Raw genomic sequence first — 22,054 nt, 5'->3', positions numbered from 1 at the left:
GTCTGGAGTTTAGCAGTTAGGATGGTTGATAAAACCACAGATCTCACAAACTGATATATGGTTATATTTATGGTGGGTAAATATTTTAAAAATATTTAGGGCTGTGTCTGTTCCGCTGACAGTGGAGGTTTCTGTCACCAGATGGAGCCTCTTCTGCCAAGGGAAACATCCACTGTTAGTTGAATCATTAGATACATGCATCCAAAATATTTTTTACTTATTGTGTTAATCGTATCTGAGAAACCCGTGAGATGTCTATTATTTCATTTTATATTTACCTTGCTATTCAGTTAGAAAACTCCCAAACCAGTTTACATAAAATAATCCAATGAATTCACAATAAACTGACAATGTCATTAAACACAGCACTCAAACTAAATGTTAATTAACAGTTCTGACTAAGCCAGTTAAAACTGTAAGTGATGATCTAGACCGTAACTGTACAATTGAAAGGAGTCTTTACCACCTTCTTTAAAAATCTGCAATAAACTGTCCAAGAGTACTTCCTTCAAAATGGAGTTCCTTGGCAAAGAGGGCACTGAAGCCGCCCACCACATTTCTGAATATAAACATTAATGCTCATAATCTTATCATGTTATCTTTCTACCACTTATAAATTTGCATCTTAAGCTGAAAATGACAATCTGTTGAGTACTACATTATTTGAAGTAGCAGAGGGTATTTTGAGAGAGGAGATGTTATGCCAATTAATGGAAGATGGAGGACAGGTTGCTGCACAAAAATTCAGCATAAAAATGCAAATCTGCTGCATTTCATTTTACTTGTTGGGGTTTCTAGTCCACTCTACTCCAAGTTTTTGGGTCAAATTCTAACACTGAAACCACATTTTAAAACTCACATTAAATTAAAACGAATGCAAACATTTTTCAGCCTTTTTAGTTTATTTTCTTCTGCTTCTGGTAAATCCAAGGCATAAGATTGTATAAGACTGCCAACCTTCTAAATTATTTTTTAAAACTAAATTCTGCTTAACTTGCTCTTCTCAGAGTCAAGTAAGCATTTTTAACTCAAATAGCAAACAGGTAACCTTCTGACCCTTTTCAGTAAATCCATCCCCCTCCCTCCCCTCCCCTCCCCTCCCAAATTACGGTGCTTTAACTTTTTATGGCATGGAATAAAAATCTTCCAATTCTGTTTTCAAACAGTAGATATCCTAAACACATTTTTCCCCTGAAGCCATTGATTCATTCAGCTATGTGTATTTTGCAAAGTTCCTGTGGTTATTGTTTTGCAAGGCTCCTGGAAGCAGCTATTGTGAGGGTTTCAGTTAATCAGCCCTTTGTGTGCTTCAGACTATGCAAATTTATCACATCAGACCATTCAGCAGCTCATGGGAAACCAGTGTACAAGCTGTATTGTCTTTTAGCGCCTCCTCTCATTTAAAATGGTTTTAAATAAGGAAGCTAATCAAGTTTTACTTATGTATTATTTATGTTAATTTTAATCCTGTTCATTTTTACATCAGATGGGACATACATAGCCAGTGATATGACAGGTCCACAAATGATTCGGCAGTGGAACAAAACTAGAACGAATTTGTGCTGTTTTGCATGTTCTGGATAAAGAATAAGAACTGCTAACATATTTATTTACTTGGGAAATTTATCTGCCGGCTTTTTAATATTTGCAATGCTTTGGAAAACGATTTGGCTATGAACTAGGCCCCAAAGTGTGATGTTTGTATTAGCTGGGCTTTCTTTAAAAACAAGTTATGCAGGTCTCTTAATGCGAGTGTGGCATTATCTGTCACTGAGAAGTTCTAGTGCTGGCTAATAGGTGAATTTTTAACTGTGCATTTAAAACCATTTCTACACAGTCTGAGACTACAGGCAAAACAGTATAGAATAGCGCACATAGAAGCACATAAGAGTCATAATGGTAGAAGAAATAAGGCAAGTGCTGAGTAAGGAAGTCCTAAACTTCAAGATAAATCTTGTAGTAAATGTGTTGACTGAGTCTTACAACATTAGGCCCATTTCCGATCACTATAACAAAAACACTGGTGGTGTTTCGCTGTTGCTTCTGACTGATAACTGTGCACACTGTTGATCATCTTTGGTATGTAAATGCAGTAAGATCACTTGTTTATCAGAAGCTTAAAAGAATTTTGACAATATGAAAAGTAACTTAGGCATGTGATAATGGTCCCCCCACGGCTACACTTTTTTGATGGCTGAGTTATACAACTTCTAAGAGTTAGAAAAGCAACACTTTAAGTCATGCATAAAATGAAACCCTGATTTTTGCACAAGAAAATACACAAAGCATTCAGAGAGTGTAGTTTATTAGCATCAGAGTATCTCTTAAGGTCCCAGGCCTGAAAATTGGAGCCTCATAGTTACAACCATAATCCCATTCAAAGGAGGCTCTAAGTTAACAGGTCCTTTCAACATTCCCCTTGCTGCAGGCAGGCTGCTTATGCTACCAGTGGTGGAACGCCAGTTCTTTGGACCATGAGCAACAAGAGTGGATCACATGGTTAGGTCATTTAAATATTATCCCAGCTGTATAGGAACCATATGTAGAAACGTAGCTCCCATGATACTAAGGTAATGTAAAGGGCCCTGTATCTATTAAGAGCAAGGTCTAATCATATAAATGCACATCACTGCTACCTTTGTGACTAATAAAATAAGCCAAAGAATAATGTACATAAACATTGTATTCTATGTGGCGAATATAAATCTAAATAAAACCTATTTTTTGTATTTCACTGATATTTTACCATTCCCTGTTTCATTTATCTAACTGTATTATGGAGATACCTCTTCCCCCAGCTCTTCCCTACTAAAGCATTTGGAATGGGACACAATCAGCATCAGTTGAAGTCTGGTACATTTTTTTAAAAAAGTAACAACTTATGTAGAAACCACAATAGTATGATCTTTACAAAAACTTTATTTTAAAGCAAAGACAGGTTCATGACCAGTGTTCTTTATAACGCATCTATATAACGCATCTATACTATGAAGAATATGCAGATATGGTATCGGGGGTTGTAATACTATCCCAGTGTTTGAGTGTAAGTGATGCTCAGAATCTTACAAGGACTGTTACTATGGGACAAGAAATGCCAGATGTTCAAGCTGGGTTCAGAAGAGAGTTACTAGAGATCATATTGCAAATTTACGTTTGTTACTGGGGCATACAAGAGAATTTCAGAAGGAAATCAGCTTGTGTTTCATACATTATGGCAAAGCTTTTGGCTGTATACATCACAAAAAGTTATGGTTGGTTTTAAAAGAAATGGGTGTGCCACAACATCTGATTGTTCTGATGTACAACCTGTACTCTGGTTAAGAGGCTACTGTTAGGACATAATGTGAAGAAACAGAATGGTTTCCAGTATTGGAGTGTGTCAGTCAAGGATGTATTTTACCTCCCCGACTGTCCAATCTATATGCAGAACATATCATAAAAAGAGCTGGATTAGATTTAGATGAAGGTGGAGTAAAAATTGGCGGAAGGAACATTAACAGCTTGAGATATGCAGATACCACATTACTAGCAGAAAATAGCATAGACTTGAAATGACTCCTGATGAAGATTAAAGCAGAAAGTGCCACAGCAGGATTACATCTGAACATCAAGAAGACAAAAGTAATGACTACTGGTGAATTACACAACTTTAAGGGTGACAATGGAGAAACTGAAATTGTTCAAGATTTTCTATTCCTTGGCTCCATCATCAACCAAAAGGGAGACTGCAACCAAGAAACCAGAAGGAGATTGAGACCGGGCAGGGCAGCCATGAAGGAACTAGAAAAGATACTATACCATAGTATTTCGCGTTACTGTGTATGGGTGTGAAAGTTGGACAACGAAGAAAGCTGACAGGAAGAAAGTAAATTAATTTGAAATGTGGTGTTGTAGGAGAGTTTTATGGATACTGTAGACTACCAGAAAGACACATCAGTGCGTTCTAGGTCAAATCAAGCCTGACCTCTCCCTGGAAACTAAAATGACTAAGCTGAGACTATAGTCACATGATGAGAAGACAGGAGTCACTGGAAAGGACAGTAATGGTAGGAAAAGTTCAAGGCAGCAAGAAAAGAAGACCCAACATGAGATGGATTAACTCAATAAAGGAAGCCATGACCCTCAGTTTGCAAGACCTGAGCAAGGCTGTTACTGATAGGACATTTTGGAGGTAATTAATTCATAGGATCACCATAAATCAGAAGCAACATAACAGCACTTCACACACAGACTTTTGAATGTCCTTGAAGCATCAATGAAAAATGCTGAAAGAGAAAGTGGTATTACTTTAGGAGTTGTATCAGCATAAAAAAGGTATTGTGGTAAATTCACTGTGTTTAAAATAATTTTTAAAATCTCTTGAATATGCAGGGTCTTATTTTTTCCGTTAATTTTAAATTTAAACTACTATCCTGTTAGTGAAATTCCAAAGAACAATATCCTCCAACTTCAAACGATCCAGTTTCGAAGAGTACTGAACAATTGTATTCCTTAGTTGTGGAAACTTAGGGTGATAAACATTCTTGTTCACTTCAGTGGGTACATAGGTTTAGAGTGGGGGGGGGGATAAACTTCACAAGCAATTTTCTATATAAACAATTATTTGTACCACTCTGTATCCACGAAATTTGGCATCCTACAATGCTGCTCAGATAACAAATCTTTTTAAAAATAAAAATAGACATAGTTCATAGTCTTTTTGTGTCCCCTTGGAAAAAAGGGGAAATACGATTTCTGTCCTTCCTTGCCTCCCACTGTTTTCAATTGGACTTGCATTAGAGAAACTCTTCTTGGGTTCTGCCCAATACTACTGTCTTCTCTCTTCAATGAACCCACTCTTCTTTTAAAACAATCCAGAGAGACTGTGCTTCAGGTCACTGAGTGCCATGTTGGCTGCTTCTCTATGGTCAGAGTACCACACTGAGGAGAAAGTGCCACTCAGGTGTGAAAGGTGCATGCAGTTGGCTCCAGCTTTATGGCTGCATAAGCCACATCCTGCTCACAGATGCATATGATTGCTTTAGTAAGAAGTATCTCTGTGTTTGGGGTATCAGAATGAGGCATGCCAGAGTGTGGCCTCAGTTTCATAGAACAACCCAAGGAAAGTCTGCCTGTCCCCAATTTTTAATATCCTGTTTACATTTTTGCTGTAGTTCTGCTATCTATTCTTGTGTGCTGTGAAATTTCATTGAAATATGTGTAATTTAAATGTTGATTAATGTATTATGTTGAAATTTGATAATAATATGGAATAGATGTGTTTTGTACTTTAATGAGTTTTGTCTAATTAACTGAATACTTAATTAAATGTAATGGGAATAAAAGTGGGCTTTTGGAGACATTAATCTATAGGCATGTTTTGCCCCTTAACCATTCAGGAGACTGGTATACACATTTCTTAATTGAATATGTATTATGTTGACTCATAGAATGACTCTGAAGATGTGGATGGATCTGCATATTGTGTCTAATTTGTCCACAGTTTCTGTTTTCTTTCCAGAACTCAGGAGTTTATTTTTAAAATATTGACCGTGTTAAAGTTAAGGAAATATAAAAGAAAACTTATTTTTAGGAGGTACATTTGTATCATGGAGAAGAAAAAGGTCTTCCAACTGCATCTGCATTTCATAAATTCTGCCTAGAATGCTGCTCCTTACAGTGTGTTTTTAACAAACTTAAGGCTTTCCCAAAATAATTTTTTTTTTAAATTTAAGAATGTTAACATTTTTTTACAAAGAAGAACTTCTTAAAAATTGCCTGATGATGAGTACTTTCCCCCCTTCTCCAGATTCTGTCTAAATATTTTGTTTTAACATCTAATCTCATTATGCTGTCTTTGTGTTTAACTTGTATTAAAATCTGTCAGCTATGACTGGTCTCATAAGCACAGTCAGCGGACCAGAATAAGTTAATTATTTACTTGTGTCACTAGTGCTCTTCATCTAATGAAATGCACAGCTGTGTTAGATCTGCAGTTGGACGTCTCGATTCCATTGTTATACAAGTCAGCAGAGGGTAGAAGCCGCTATGATGGAGAGGCCTCGGCTCTTTCTGCTGTTCTGCCTTTCTGTGTCGATTTCATGGATCTTTTATCATTCACTTTCACACAAAACAAACAACACAGTGGCTGTCTGCTATGGGAACTGTCTTGGCGTATAAAAGGGTTTCAGCGCCTAAAGTAATTTTAAGTTTAGCAAAGATTTAATTTTTGGCTTACAGGTGCCCTTTCGTCCTGATACAAACACTTTCTTTAATGCAGAGGGGTGGGTAGGAGAGAGAATGTAAATTTGGTCAACCCCACAGTAAATATCATGTGGTAGGTCTGTTGCATCTTGTTCATATGTGAGAAAATTACTGGATGAGGGGGGTGTTTTTGTGTGTTATCGCCATGGAATGTGTTATTGCCATGGACTGTGGGTGTGTGGGTGTTTTCTCTGCAATAATCATGAATTTGCTGCCTTTAGTAAATGAACTGTTCAGAAGTTCTTGAACTGCTTCTTCTTTTGCTGTACCTTTCCTCCCATGTATCTAGTCCATGTTTGGTTTTTAATTGGATACTGGAAGATTTGTTCTCTTCTGAGTGGGCACCAGTATCACCATTCTTCCCCTCCCCCATAAACAAATCCCTGTTGAGTGTATATGAAATGTCTCTGTGGCTCAGTAATGTAAAACTATTGTCTCCAGTTCACCAGAAGGATATAAAATACACTACCCAATTTAAATTGAATTTTAAAGTGTTCTCTGGGGGATTGGGAAGTGTATTAAGACATTTTAGCCACTTAGGCAGAGGAAAAAAATATTGGTCTTCATAGACATGGGGTAAGAACAGACAATATTGCAAACTTCTGGGATTGCTAGATTGTATGCATACTCTTCTAGCAATACTTGGGGGGGGGGGGGGGGGGGGGGGTTAGGCAGTTGGGCCCATGAAACCTAACATAACCAGTAACCTGAGTTGAGTAAGTAGTGGCAGCGAATGCTAGAGCACTCTTTTTTCAGACCACCTCAAAAGCATTAGCTCTAGTTTGGTTTCTGTGGTGGATTGGATTTTTTAGAAATGGAACATGGTTTTGGATGAACAGAATATCCAGAGTGCTTTGATGCCACCAGGTTATCTTAAATTGGTCATTGTTATAAGCCCTTAGGCAGTACTGTAGGATCGGGTGGGGGTATGTTTAATTTCATATAATAAAATGTCTATTACACAGTAATATAGTGCATTACCATGTATGTGTTTATAGTAGTGTAGTAAAATTTGTTTCTCTTATTGACTCTTCTGATACTTGTTGAGATTGAGGCCTTGTCACTGGGGAGAAGGGGGTTTATGCTTTCTCCTACTCTATTTCCCCTATGAAAATCCTGCTCCCACAAAGGAGTTTCTGTCTACCCTATTTGGGGTGTGTGTGCAGGAATTGTACAGTGTATTTGTCTTCTCCTATGGGGCAAATAGCAGCCCCAGGAGTGAGAGGGATTTCCATTGGGAACAGGGCATGGGAAGAAAAGATTAAAGCCTCCTTCCCCAGTCAAGGGTTGCCCATCCACTTTGACTGATTTTAAGCCTAGAAACCCTCCAAAAGAGATCTGGTCCTCCAATTCTTTTCTCAGGAAACTTTGCTGTGTAGGCTAATGCAAACCTTAACTCTTGTCCAGAAGTGCCCCATGAGAAAGGAGACAATACAAGAGTGTATAGTATTTGACACTGGCACTGCAATACTCATTGGGGGGGGTTGTTGTTGTTTGAAATATACTCTTATGTTCCAGGGGTTTGTGGACTGATTGTGCCTCAAGAAGATATGCCGTTTTGTGACACAGGAATCTGCCCAGATATCATCATGAATCCCCATGGCTTCCCATCACGTATGACGGTCAGTAATGTCTCAATGCATTTTCAAAATTAGATGTCCTTACCTCTTCATATGTAGATATAAGTGTTATATTAATTAAAGAATAATGCAGCCTTTCACATCATGCATTGTTCTTCATAAGGCAGAATGAGCCAGCCAAGTGAGCATTGTGAAAGGTTGTCCAACAATAAAACCTTCTTCAAATACATTAGAAGTAGGAAACCATCCAGGGAGGCAGTGGGGCCCTTGGATGACCAAGGGGTAAAAGGAGTACTGAAGGATGATAGGGGAATGGCTGAGAAGCTAAATGCATTTTTTGCCTCTGTCTTCACTGTGGAAGATGAGAAGTGTTTGCCCACTCCAAAGCCACTGATTTCGGGATCGATGTTGAGAGACCTGAGTCAGATTGAGGTGATGAGAGAGGAGGTCCTACAACTGATAGACAACTTAAAAACTGATAAATCACCAGGCCCAGAAGGCATACATCTGAGAGTTCTGAAAGAACTCAGATGTGAACTTGTGGATCTCCTTACAAAAATATGTAATCTTTCCTTAAAATCTGCCTCCATTCCTGAGGACTGGAAGGTAGCTAACGTCACTCCCATCTTTAAAAAGAGTTCCAGAGGCAATCCGGGAAATTACAGGCCAGTCAGTCTGACTTCGATACCGGGTAAGTTGGTGGAAACTATTATTAAGGAAAGAATTAATAGGCACATAGATGAACAAAAACTATTGTGTAAGGGAAGATCTTGTTTCACTAACCTGTTAGTGTTCTTTGAGGGTGTGAACAAACATGTGGACAAGGGAGACCCAATAGATGTTGTTTACCTTGACTTCCAGAAAGCTTTCGATAAAGTTCCTCATCAAAGGCTCCTAAGTAAGCTCAATAGTCACAGGATAAAAGGGCAAGTCAAAGGATAAAATAGTCAAAGGATAACAATAGTCAAAGGATAAAAGGATCAAAAACTGGCTGATTAATAGGAAACAGAGAGTGAATATAAATGTGCAATTTTCTCAGTGGAGGGTGGTAAGCAGTGGGTACCGCGGGGATCAGTACTCGGTCCGATGCTTTTTAACTTGTTCATTAATGATTTGGAGTTGGGAGTAAGCAGTGAAGTGGCTACACGTTGATGGGGTTTGAACTGGCAGAGACTGACCAAGAGAGAGCTCTTGGAGTCGTAGTAGATAACTCAATGAAAATGTCAAGACAGTGTGTGACTGCAATAAAAAAGGCCAACGCTATGCTGGGGATTATTAGGAAGGGAATTGAAAACAAATCAGCCAGAATCATAATGCCCCTGTATAAATCGATGGTACGTCCTCATTTGGAGTCCTGTGTACAGTTCTGGTCACCACACCTCAAAAAGGATATTATAGCATTGGAAAAAGTGCAGAAAAGGGCAACTAGAATGATAAAAGGGTTGGAACACTTTCCCTATGAAGAAAGGTTAAAGCGCTTGGGACTCTTTAGTTTGGAGAAACGATCAAGGTTTATAAGATTATGCATGGGATAGAGCAGGTTGGGAAAGAAGTACTTTTCTCCCTTTCTCACAATATAAGAACTCATGGGCACTCCATGAAATTGCTGAGCGGTCAGGTTAGAACAGATAAAAGGAAGTACTTCTTCACCCAAAGAGTGATCAACACATGGAATTCACTGCCACAGGAGGTGGTGGTGGCTACAAGCATGGACAGCTTCAAGAGGGAACTGGATAAACATATGGAGCAGAGGTCCATCAGTGGCTATTAGCCACAAGGTATAGCTAGGAACTCACAGGCTGGGGCAGGTGATGCACTGTATTCTTGGTGCTTGCGGGGGCCAATAGTGGGAGGGCGTCTAGTGTCCTGGCCCCACTGGTGGACCTCCTGATGGCACCTGGTATTTTTGGCCACTGTGTGACAGAGTGTTGGACTGGATGGGCCATTGGCCTGATCCAACATGGCTTCTCTTATGTTCTTATGTGCTTTCCTTTCCTGACAGTAGTTGGTCTAATATCTTACCCCATTCGTATTTTATGTTTTTTATTCTCCTGGCCGACACACTCAATTATCTGGTAGGCTCCTCTTCCTAATGACTGTTGTAGAAGGGAAAGCTGGTGACAGTGAGTTAGTACCTCCTTTAGAGGTTGTCATCCTGCCTATAGATAAATCTGGAAGAGATTGATTTGTATAGTCTTCATATCTGTTTACTCTTCTACCTGCTGCTGAATGAGGTGTGAACCCTCTGTTTACAAAGCACTGAATTACCTATAGTCAAAATGATGTTTGTTCCCAGGCTTTCCCAGTAGGGTTCTGTTTGTCTGCATCATTGATATTCTGTCTTACTGAAGAAAGATATCCTGGATCAGTTTGCTCATTGTATCCACTTCCTGAGGCGGGGACAGAAATTCCAAGTAATAACTTTGATTTGGAGGGCAAGAGTATTTCTCCGATTCCAGTCCTGCCACAAAATATCAAGAGCCACTAGAGAAACAGGGTTGCTTGGATGTCTGATAGCCCGTTCCACCTTTTGGAGAGGCAGCACAGATTCCTGGAAGAAGCAAGGATATGACACAGATCAGCTTGGCCTACACAGCAGCTGTGATGGCAGAGGTTGACTTCAGATTCCTTTCTAGGATCCAGTGAGCTATTTAAGGTGCATATCAAAGGGTCAAGTTGCTAGTGGGATACTGATTTTTTTTTGTTTCAGAAGTAGGACCTTCCCCAAGTTCCACAAACTGCTTTCTGTAGTTGTCTCAGTTGTCATACAGTATTGGAAGGGGAAGGATCAAGGTGGCTCATCATGCAGCGTTGGGGGTTACAGTTCAGCAAACGCAGTCCCAGATCCCCCTGGGATAATTAAATGCAATGAATTAACCAGTTCTTTGCATCCCAGCCTAAACCTACAGCGTTTTGTGTATCCTCACCTTTTTTTCCCCCATGGATTACATCTTACTTGCTCCTTAAACGCATGTAGGGGAAAATAACTGCTTTAAGGTTGACTTTTTAGAAAGAGATTTCAAAGTGAGATGTGTGTGTGGGGGGGAATCATCCTTTTGATTTTTCTTCTGTTTTCTATTTTACAGGTGGGAAAGCTAATTGAACTTCTGGCAGGAAAAGCTGGTGTCTTAGATGGCAGGTTTCACTATGGAACAGCGTTTGGAGGCAGTAAAGTTAAGGATGTGTGTGAAGATCTCATTCGCCACGGCTATAACTACTTAGGAAAGGACTATGTAACATCTGGCATCACTGGGTAAGAGCCTCCTGTAAGAAACTGGAGTAAGAGGTGCACTTCCTTGTTATTTTTAATGCATCTCATTTTGTTTTAAGCTTAATACCTAATAGTACTGTGTTAGCACATGAGTATGTCGCACTTAAATGAATTGATTTAAGAAAAAAAACCTTTCCCTAAACTATCAAATTAAAAAGCTGACTATGCATACAGAGAAGGATGTTTTAAAATATTCTAAGGAGTTTTGGCAGACATTTTTACATAGTCTTGGAATAAGATTAGCAGCCTTAAATTGAATACCGTAGTAAAAAATGGTATGGAAGGCAGGTGCTTGTTCATCGGGACTTTTTGTGCATGGCTTCTCCTAATTGTGGAGTCGGTCTGGCATTCTTGGCTTTCTGTTAACTTCCTGCTGTGTCGATCAGACTTTCTTGAGAGACATGGAGACAGGAACAGGAGACAGTTTAGGAACAGGACGAGGCCATATGGCCCGACATGTCTGCATTTTCAAATGTGTCTTAATCCTACCTTTCTACTTCCCACCATTCCCACCATAACCCTGTGCTCCCACCCCACCCCGACATATTCTGTTCCACTAACGTGAACCATCTGTTGATTTATTGCCTTCCTAAATAAGAAAAAAATAACATTAGAGTTATCTTTTCTAGGGAAATTCTTGTGTGTGGAGTGTGTTCCCCCCCCCTTTGCCCAACCTATTGTCAGAAACTTCTGTCTAATGCATTTTCTAGGGAATCTAAAAAACTGCTTTGCTCTGTTACGGTTTTTATCGCAGGAGTGTTCTTGCAGTTCACTCCTGTAAGCAAAGTAATAGCATAGGAGTCAATCAAAATTGTCAACCAAGAATTCAGGAGTAGCTCAGAATGCCAAGCTGTAAATTGATTCTGCTTAAGGGGATGAGTTGTGGAAGCAGGAATCTTAATTGCAGAAGTCACTCTCTAGGCCATTGTTTCCTAGACTGGTTTTTAGGTGTGTCCAGACTATGCTGTTTCTACTTGCCCTCCCCTGCTGCAAATGCTTCCACTTTTTCCCTTACAAGTCAATGGAGCACATCCTGCTCCATTGATCTGTGTGAAAAACAGGAACAACCTGTGATCATGGAACTACGTACTTGGGAATCTTGGAGAAGGGAACATAAGTTAAACTCTTACGAGAGCCAGTTTGCTGTAGTGGTTAGGAGCGCAGATTCTAATTTGGGAGAACTGGGTTTGATTCCCCACTACTCCACATGCTGCTGCTGGTGTGACCTTGGGTTAGTCACAAGTTCTTTCAGAGCTGTTTTCTCACGAGCTCTGTCAGCCTCACCTACCTCACAGGGTGTCTGTTGGGGGGAGGGGAAGGGAAAGGAGATTGTAAACCGCTCTGAGATTCCTTCGGGTAGTGAAGGGCAGGGTATAAATCCAATCTCTTCTTCTCCTCCTCCTCTTGTGTATGTTTGTACATATGTTTTTATTGTATGTAGGAGGCACCATCTTACAAGGCAGAACACTCTGCAAATGGGACATCCAGCAATAACTCTTATGGTTCACCTTCTCTTTATTTTATTTAGTTATTTAATTTGATTTTTATCCTGCCCCTCCCCCACAATGGGGCTCAGGGCAACTCACAACATGACAGTACAGTAACTTGGGTTCTTGGGCCTCATTACAGAGAATTTATCTAGATCATGAGTGTGACTGAGTTAATACTTTGAAAGCCATCTGAGACCCAGTGTGGTGTAGTGGTTCAGAGTATTGAACTAAGACCAGGAAGTCCCAGGTCCACATCCCTGCTTGCCACTATAATGAAGTGACTTGGGCCGGTCATTCTCTCTTTTCTGTCAGCCTAGCCTGGTTTATGATATGTTGTGAGGATAAAATGGAAGACGACAGAACCATATATGCTGCCCTGAGCTTCTTGGAGGAAGGGTGGGATAGAAATGCATTCAGTGAATTTATATTCTGGTGGGTTTTTTTCTGTGCCAAACATGCCCAGAGCAGCTCACAAAAGACAGTAAAAATTAAACAGGCCTAAAAAACCAACACCGGCCCTGTGGAAATACATACAGTTTGAATAGACGCTAGGAGCCTATCACAAGGCATTGAAGCCAATGTCTTGGGACAGGAGTTCCTCACTTTGAAGGCTTACTGCTTGTTCACATAGATGTTGCTCCTGGGCTGCAGAAGGAAGCATACCAGCAAAGAAAATGGGGTAGGCTGGAGGCTTAAAGCAGGGTGGTGGGTGAGAGAATGTGACTTGGGGGAAGATATTCCCTGTGTACTACTGTGCACAGGTCCCTCAAACAGCCCTCCGTTTTGCCTTTTACCTTTCTTCCTTTTTAGGGAGCCCCTAGAAGCCTATATCTATTTCGGGCCAGTGTATTATCAGAAGCTGAAGCACATGGTGTTGGATAAGATGCATGCCAGAGCTCGAGGACCAAGAGCAGTCCTTACCAGGTATGGCAGAAACATGAGCCCACATTTCCAGTTTGTAAAAGCCAGCTTTATTGCATTAGGGTTGACTTTCATCTTGTAGAGTCAGGACTGTTCAGTTTTTCAGCAGGTTATTCCTGTGCAGAATTTTGAACAGAGCTTGGATTCAAAAAAGTTTAAATGTGCCTTGAAAGATGCAAAACATTACTTTGAAACTACAGTGCAACGCTTTGGTGTCCTGTAAGCTTTAGAAAGATTTTCAAAGAACTGATTACCACTTATGGATTTTACATCATATCAGTAAACATAACTTTATGTGAAGAAGAAAAAGCCTCTCAGTGTTGACTGGGCAAAAATAGATGCATAGCTGACAAAAAAAAGAAGTTGGTATCAATAATGGTTCCAAGCAAAATCCAAAACCAAAATCCATGCGATGCTTCTTATTTAAAACCAACCAGATTAACATTGGTGTAAACCTTTTGATTTCCCCACAATTCTTCATTGGGCTAGTTTTTTGTAGTTTGTTTGTTTGGTTTGGTTTTCTTACATCCAGTTCTGGAAAACTCGAAAGTTTGCACAAAATATTTGTGCTATTTTGTTTGGTCTTAATAAACGGTATTGCATGGATTTTGTTGCCCATTTGGCAACACTACTGCTGTGAGCCCAGGAAAGGGTGGGAGTGGAGGAAAGGCTTTATGGTTCTGTACTACTGACCTTCAGCAGCTCGTTATAAACCTTCTCAAAATTAGGGGAAACCCTCCATAAGTCCACATGACACGTGTGCAGACCCAGAAAAAGATGTCTGCGGAAAGAGAAACATACTTAGAGCTGCTCCACTAGAGCAACAATAGATTCAGGTGGGCAGCCATGTAGGTCTGAAGCAAGAGAACAAAGTTTGAGTCCAGTGGCACCTTTAAGACCATCAGAGTTTAATTCTGGGTATACGCTTTTGTGTGGATGCAACAATAGCACAAGTTCTAGTGCTCCCCATAGCACTCCATATGCAATAATGACCATATCAAATAATACCTTGTGATATGTCTTGTGCACATGGAAAAGAAAATTTGGATTCAGTAGTTTTAACCTAGCGCAAACAGCGTTACGACGTTTATTTTTAGTGCTCACACTTGCACAACAGGTGTTGCACATGCAGAAATGCTCTGTGAATGGACCGGGGAGAAATTTCATACCTCCCTTAGAATCAGGGACAGCAAGTGTGAACCTTTTAACAGCAGTTTGTTGATGTGGTTCTGTGGAGAAATGTGTTTTTGGTTTAAATAAGACAGCATTCCAGAGCAACTCTGCCTGTTGTGTGTTCCAAGGCAACCTACAGAAGGCCGATCTCGTGATGGTGGCTTACGTCTGGGAGAAATGGAACGGGATTGCTTGATAGGCTATGGAGCCAGCATGCTCTTGCTGGAAAGACTTATGATTTCAAGTGATGCATTTGAAGTGGATGTGTGTGGCCAGTGTGGATTGCTGGGATATTCTGGCTGGTAAGTAGACAATTTATTTTGTTGTCATGTTTACATGAGGCTTACCTCAAGTCTTGGTTTTGTCTGTAAGTTTCTACTTAACAGTTTCTGCTGCTTTTGCTGACAATTGAAAATGCATATCTGTAGTAATTAGAATAGCACTTTGCAAATAAATTGTGTTTTGATCTGCGTTGCAGAGGATACTTCTAGTGCTGCATGGAAAGGAGGATGTATGATTTTTTAAACAATTTCTTTATCTCAGTACGGAGGATGATGTCTCTGTTATTTTTACAAAGCAAGTGCTCAAAGATTCTTAAAGTCTTTCTCATCAGGGTTTTAGTGAAGTGTTTTAGTGCCTGTAGAGCTGCTGGATTATGTCTTTACAGGACAAAATCATTTAAAAGGAAACTAGACTCTCCCCTGTGTTTTTTGGCAGAAGATTATCTACTTGTCTGGAGATCGTCCGGGGGGGGGGGGCTTTTCCAAGTCTAAACTTTAGGAAAACAAAAAGGGCTCATCAGCTGAGTGTAAAAACTAAAACAAAGATGTGACCGCATGTATCATCCCATGTTACCAGTGGCTGACCTGTCACAGCATTTTCAGAAGAGGGGGAGACCAACAGTGTCAATGTCCTTTTCTCATTCGAGACCCAAATCAGACCATACTGAAAATGCTGGCAAAAGAACTTCATGGAACTTGGAACTGGCCCTTTTCTCAATGGCTTGGACTTTTGCATAGCAAAAGGAAAAGGAGGCCACAGAGACTGGGGTGAGCAAAAGCTCTTTTTCCCTCCCCCAGGTTTGAGATTGTAAATAGGTTACTCTGTTACCAGTGTTTACTGTGCCACCTATTTCTTCCTGTGCTTTTGAGCCTGTGTCTTGGGGAAGGGGGAAATAAAAGGGTATATGGATTGTTCTTTGAACTGGGTGGTCATTGTTGGGCACGGCCCTTGCCTGTGTTGGCTTGCCCAGCCCTAAAAAAACTTCATGCAGTTTCAACTGCAGTAGTCTTAAAAAACAGCGCAATGCTTGGCCTACGATAAAGACCTTATAGGGCTTAAGGCAGTGATTCCCAATACAGTGCCCATTAGTGGGGTTTCCTAGTGCCCATCTCTTTCTTTTCTAAAGCACGAACCAGCCCTGGCTTTCCTTTTCCTCACTAGAGCAGGAGGTGCTTCAGAAGAACCGAGCAGAGCATCAGTTTTGTGTTTGCAGAGAACATCTATTTAGAAACAGCTGCCTGCATCGTGGGAAGGTGTTTGGCTTGCAGTCTTTCAATATCTTGTAACTGGCCATAGTACCCAGTGGCAGCCATTTGTGGTGGTGCCCATTCCCTATTCTCAAAATTCCAACAGTGTTCGCAAGCGGACCCAGATTGGGGCCCCCAGTTTAGGATGGAAAAGTGGACCCGGGCAGTGGTGCTAGGGAAGCTAAGTTGAAGGAGGGGTAGGGAGGGCGGGGAAGGAAACGGGGCAAAGCACAGGAGTAGGCCAAAGGAGGAAAAATATGATAGGCTGGGGGCATGGTGACCAAATGAGTGGAAGAAGATGCCTGAAAGACAAAGAAGGTCATAGAGGAAAAGAGTCAAGGGGAAAAAATATAAATGTGTCAAATAAGTAAAATATTGGGAAGCCAGAAGAAACGAATTGACTGCAGGGGAGAGGCCTGTGGGCACAGAAAGGTGAATAAGATTGACTTTCTGAACATCTGAGTTTGCAGCCTTATGCAGATACTACCTGCATATTTTCAAGCATATAGTTTTACAGTCATGGGGACTAGAAACTTTAGTTTTTGTTTTCAAATATAGAATTCTGAGATTCTCATGAATCCATATCAGTTGTCAGATTCCATGAAATTGCCAACATGTACTTTAAAAAAAAAGTTACATTGCTCTTAACTGGATAGCCCAAGCAAGCCCGATCTCATCAGGTCTCGGAAGCTAAGCGGGGCCGATCCTGGCAAGTATTTGGATGGGAGACCTCCAAACAATACCAGGATCGGAAGGCAGAGGCAGGCTCTCAAGCTACTTCTCCATGCCCCAATAGGAGTCGCCAGAGGTCGCCATGACTTCCAGGCACGGGCACGCACACACACACACACAAAATGCAACCCCCACCCAAAAAAAGAAGTTAAATTTAAAAAACCTGTTTTAAACAATTACTTCTTGTCACTACATGTGTAAAACTTTCACGGAACTTGTTTAACCTGTGTAAGTTGCCCTGTATAGATTCTGGAAACACATTTAAGGGATGTAATCCTGATGGGGAACATAACCTGTAATTGGGTTTCTTATCCAGTTATTAGGTGATTATGTGCTCTGTCTGTCAATTGTGGGAGCCAAGCAGCCCTATAACGAGCCACACAATAGAAACTAGGCAATTACAGCAGCTCCAAACCTCTGCAATGGCCTTTGCCGATAATTCCAGCTCTAGTAAGACATTTCTATATAGAAACGCTTGCTGCAGCACATGGAGCTAAAAGCAATATAGAAAGACACAAAGGCAAAAATGTTCGCCTGAGTAGGGTCTACGGCCAAGGACCACATACCAAGTAACACTTCCAGCGCAAATTAACAGTGAACACTGGAAAGTTGGAATTGGTGGCACTACAATAGGGATTCTTCGAGGAGGGGCCAGCAGCAGCCCGTGTAAGGAAAACGTCATCCACAGTGGTCACCTTACACCAACATTTCCAAGTCAGCCAACAATAATTAGACCCTTTTTCCTGGCTACGTTGCTTCCCTGAGGAATCCTACCCAGTTCTCACACTAAGCCAGCAGAAGCTCCAAAGCTGTTTAAACGTTGCTCACTTCCCCTACCTCACATATTCCTTCGCATGCCCATGCTGAGAAACGAATGGGTCTCAAAGCTTTTGTACCTCCCCCACACACACACACCCTTTTCACACTGTGCTCAGAAGTGAGCACCTGAACTGGGAGATCATGCAGTTGTTTGAGCATTATGGAAGATAATTGGGGAATTACTTCCTGGTCTCACTGCACGGGGGTGGGGGGTGGATAATGTCCAGGCAGCCCTGTTCATCCCACTCCCAGTTAGCTCTGTGACTTGGATGTGGTTGACTTAGTTAAGCTGTTGACTTTTTTTATGTTCCTAAAAACTGACTTGTTCGGTCATAACAAAACTGCAAGCTGCTGAATTAGTGTGCTCTTTTCCCTTAACTTTTGGACAATCATTATAAAAAAAAAACCTGTTAATTGTAGTGTTTTTGTTTTGGGTTTTTTAAATCTTATTGTGGTCTTTCCTCTCAGCTCCAGCAAGTACAGGTCCAGCCATTCATTCAGCTCACAAATTAGATTGAGGGGGACTCTCATTCTTCACCCCTAAATTGGAGTACCACAATTAACATTGCTGTGCTACTGTCTGAGGGTTTCCTTGGTAATACTGGGCTGCAGCAGAGACTCACATAGCCGTCAGGGCAGCCGCTAGTTTGCCAGAAGATCAGTTGCATTAAATATTTACAACAGGTTGGTCAGCACTGGAAATTGTGTAGTGGAAGTGCAAGAACAGAGCACAGAATAATCCATCTGTCCATAGGCTGGCATTGGCCTAGTAAAAGATAAAGTACCTTGTCTGCTGTATATTTGAAATCTGTCTTTCTGAGAGACTTTTTAAACCAAAGGGGGTGACTTTCAAAACCACAGGTTCCATTGATGGCATAACTGGGTTTCAGATTCTCAGCATTTCAGATGTGGTTAATGTTTGCCTGCCTGTTTTATTTTCCTTAGGAAGGAGGGAAAGCTTTTTCATGTTGTTGTGTGATAAAGTTGATTAAAATTGGGAGTTTAAATAAAAGTGTTTGTTTGGTTGCTTTGCTTTGCAGAGTTCAAGAGATATAAGTTGGGGCAAAATGTATCTATATAAATAGTTTAAAATAATAAATATATAAAACAAAAAGTTTTTTGTGGCATGTTAAAAGTTACTGTGGCATAAACATTAGTAGATCCATAGTCCTTTTTGATCAGATGCATGAAATGTGTTTCTAGCTGGATAAACTCAAGGAAAATAGATGGGTGAAAAAATACTTTGAGTTCATAATGCATGTGCGTGTAATCTCCATGAATATGGTATTGAACTTAAATTTACGATGATTGGCTGTACTGCATGAAATGTTTATGAATGTTCAAAGTGTGCAAGGAACAAAGCTGTTTACAGGTTAACAGTTCAGTTTCTTTACAGGAAAGGAAAGTTAGGAGGGTGGACTGAATTTCACATCTTGATTTGAACTAACCCACCAGTCTTTGACAACAGGCATCTAGTTTCCACAAATTCAACATTCCCCTCTTTCTCTGCCAAGTAAATTTGAGGAGTGTTCTGAAAAGGAGGTGTAATAGTTCAGACTAGAGTCTGGAAACTAGTAAAAGCAGAGATATATGGTGCATATGAACGCACTTCCATAGTATGCTCCACTTGAATACCACCTCTCCAGGAATTTGAAGAAAATGCCATTGAATTGTGGCTATGATAATCTCGGGCTGGGTAGGACAATGTCAATCTGCGGCACCCCCAAAACAGCCAAACTGCTTTCTTAGGGAGTAATGTACGTATCTCTTCTAGCATCTTCATCCACAAGAATAGTTTGCCTGATTCTGGCTATATCTGAAGCAGCTCCATAGCATCTGGAACGTGATACAAATTCTTTATAACATTGCAAAGGTCTTTCCTTGAACACAAGTGTATAACTTTGGACAGTGCAGCAGCTGCTCATATGTAGCATTTAGCATGGCTTAAAGCTGTTTGATGGCCCCGGTCACATGGCAAAGTTGCCGCGGGAGAGGCACGGGAGTCCCGTGGATTTTCCGGGCGCGATTTCACCTCAACATCTGGGAAGCGCAGTGCTCCCGTGGCTCCCCGCCGAAGGTGCAGAGTTAAAAACTAGTACATACGAGGTACTAGTTTCCAGAAACCACAGGGCAAGGGCGGGCGTCTGACCGCGTTTCCGGTGGACTTCTGTGGCATCCTGCGCTCGCCCATGTCCCGTCGCAAAGAAGGGTGGTTTTTTTCAAGTCTCCACAGGATGCGCACAAGCACCCAACGGAACATGCGCACAAACAGGAAGCGGCGTTTGCCACAGGAGCTGCGCGGCACAAGTGCCGGTTTGAATGCGCCATGCTGCTTCTTTGCTGCGCTGCAGACTATCCATCTGATCTGCACCTGACACCTACCCACGGGACCTCCAAAGGACTTCTGATTTGGCTGCCGCATGTTATTTTCCTTTGGGGCAATTAGCCACCCCCACCCCCCGCATTTTCTGGCCCATGTGACCGGGGCCGATATATATTTTTTACATTTTATGGTTTCTCTGTACATTTAATGTTTTTTAAAATAATATATAAGCTGTGGATATCACCATTTTTGTAAAAACCCAAGGCCAAGAGAATTTCAACACTTTGTGGACCTGATTCAGTACATGTCCTGCCTATCCTATATGATCAGTTGCTTTGATCTAACCTTGAATGTTTTCTTCTTTAGTTTATTGGAATACATACATTGACCTTGCTTTTGTTTTGCCTTTCCTTTAGGTGCCACTACTGCAAGTCTTCATGCCATGTGTCATCCTTGCGCATACCATATGCCTGTAAACTCTTATTCCAAGAACTTCAATCTATGAACATTATTCCCAGATTAAAACTGGCGAAGTATAATGAGTAAATGATCAAGGACCAGAGAAGACAAAAGGGCAACTGGAAACAATCAGAAGGAATTAATGACAATGCACTAACTAACAACCAAGGGAGCAAATCAGCCTCTCATTAATTTCTTGTCGCCGTGTCCCCCCCCCCCCGAATGGAAGGCATTGCTCAAGACAGCAGAGGCAGTAGTTGGTGTGCAGACTTGAGTTGTAGTAATAAGCTAGGCATCCACTCATTGGGTACCAGTACTGCACAACCTTTGCTTCCTCTTGAAGTGCCTGGAAGCACACTGTAGATCAGCCATGCTCAGTGGATTGCACCCTTTATCTGCAGGGTGCAGGTAATCCAGGTAAAGCATGTGCCTAACTTTACAGTAGTTATGTAACATTAAAATCAATGAGCTCTGAAGGAACAGTTTTGTAGGATCTTCCAGTGTGTTCAGTGGAAGTCTGACTGTCTAAATACAGTTGTTGTTGGGCTTACAGAGCCGGATCCAAAGTAACATTTCTACAAATACAAGGATTTCTACCCACAGAGTAGTTTCCTGGCTTCCCCCTTCCTGCGACAGCCCAAAATGCCCCTCAACATCCTGCTCCTCAGAATGATGAAATTCTTGTACCCATGGAAACGCTTAGTCTGCACCCAAGCCACAGGTTTTTTAATTTATTATTTCTAAAGTTTTATTAACAGGGAACAGAAATCAAAATGAATTAAAAATTTCCAAATACTTTGCTGCAGCTTCTTTTTGATGATCTGTCACAACTTTACATTAATGTGTAGTGATATTAGCGTTCTAAACATTTTTAAAATCTTCAGATATTCTGATAAAAGATCATGCCTTGAAATATCTACTTTTTTGTGTGCACAATTTCTGGAATGAGATACTTCTGGTTCTTCTCTGTGAGAGAATTTTCTAATATTTGAAAACGCTACAGATTGCTTACGTGTTGTCAATACATCTTAAGGATATCAGCCTGACCAGTCTCCAACCTTGCATAATCAGAGCTGTGTCTATGAGGTTGGAAGGAATTAAGGAATACCTCTCCTGTACAATATACTCCAGGGTTGGGGAGAGGGAGATTGCAGTGTCTTGGGCTCATCCTGTAGCCATTAAAGGGACCACCAGAGGGAGTGAACTTCACTAGGTAGAGCTTTCTTTTGTGGAGAGAGCTCCAACCTGGCCCTGCAGAAACCTGTTCTGGGGAATTAAGTCAAGGAGGGAAATAGTGATGAGGAGGGAAGGGGCCATTGCTCAGTGGTAGAGAACATGCAAAAAGTCCTGTATTTAATGCAGTTAAAGCACCTCAGAGCAGACAATACTGAACTAGATGGATCAATATTCTTACTAGAAAGCAATTTCATATGTTTGAATCTTGTGGGTTGATGCCATAGAGGGCTGTAAATTTCAAATCTTAAATCTGCACATGAAAGCCTACCTGCAGTAGA

The 22,054-nt window shown here is 41.0% G+C and overlaps 1 protein-coding gene across 1 annotated transcript in view; it reads left to right on the top strand.

Annotated features, from left to right (window-relative positions):
* The window catches only part of POLR3B (polymerase (RNA) III (DNA directed) polypeptide B), an 89,226-nt gene extending 68,473 nt beyond the window's left edge, over positions 1–20,753 (top strand). Inside the window, 5 exon segments of the mRNA XM_015427574.1 lie at positions 7,762–7,865; positions 10,910–11,076; positions 13,395–13,508; positions 14,807–14,980; positions 20,498–20,753. Coding sequence (XP_015283060.1) covers positions 7,762–7,865; positions 10,910–11,076; positions 13,395–13,508; positions 14,807–14,980; positions 20,498–20,627 — 689 coding nt within the window. The 3' untranslated portion in view covers positions 20,628–20,753.
* Positions 20,754–22,054: the final 1,301 nt, after the last annotated feature.

The sequence above is a fragment of the Gekko japonicus genome, unplaced genomic scaffold (genome assembly GCF_001447785.1).
Source record: "Gekko japonicus isolate JY-2015 unplaced genomic scaffold, Gekko_japonicus_V1.1 scaffold28, whole genome shotgun sequence".
Taxonomy (NCBI): domain Eukaryota; kingdom Metazoa; phylum Chordata; class Lepidosauria; order Squamata; family Gekkonidae; genus Gekko; species Gekko japonicus.
The sequence above is the reverse complement of the archived record's forward strand: the minus strand, read 5'-3'. Positions and strand labels throughout refer to the sequence as shown.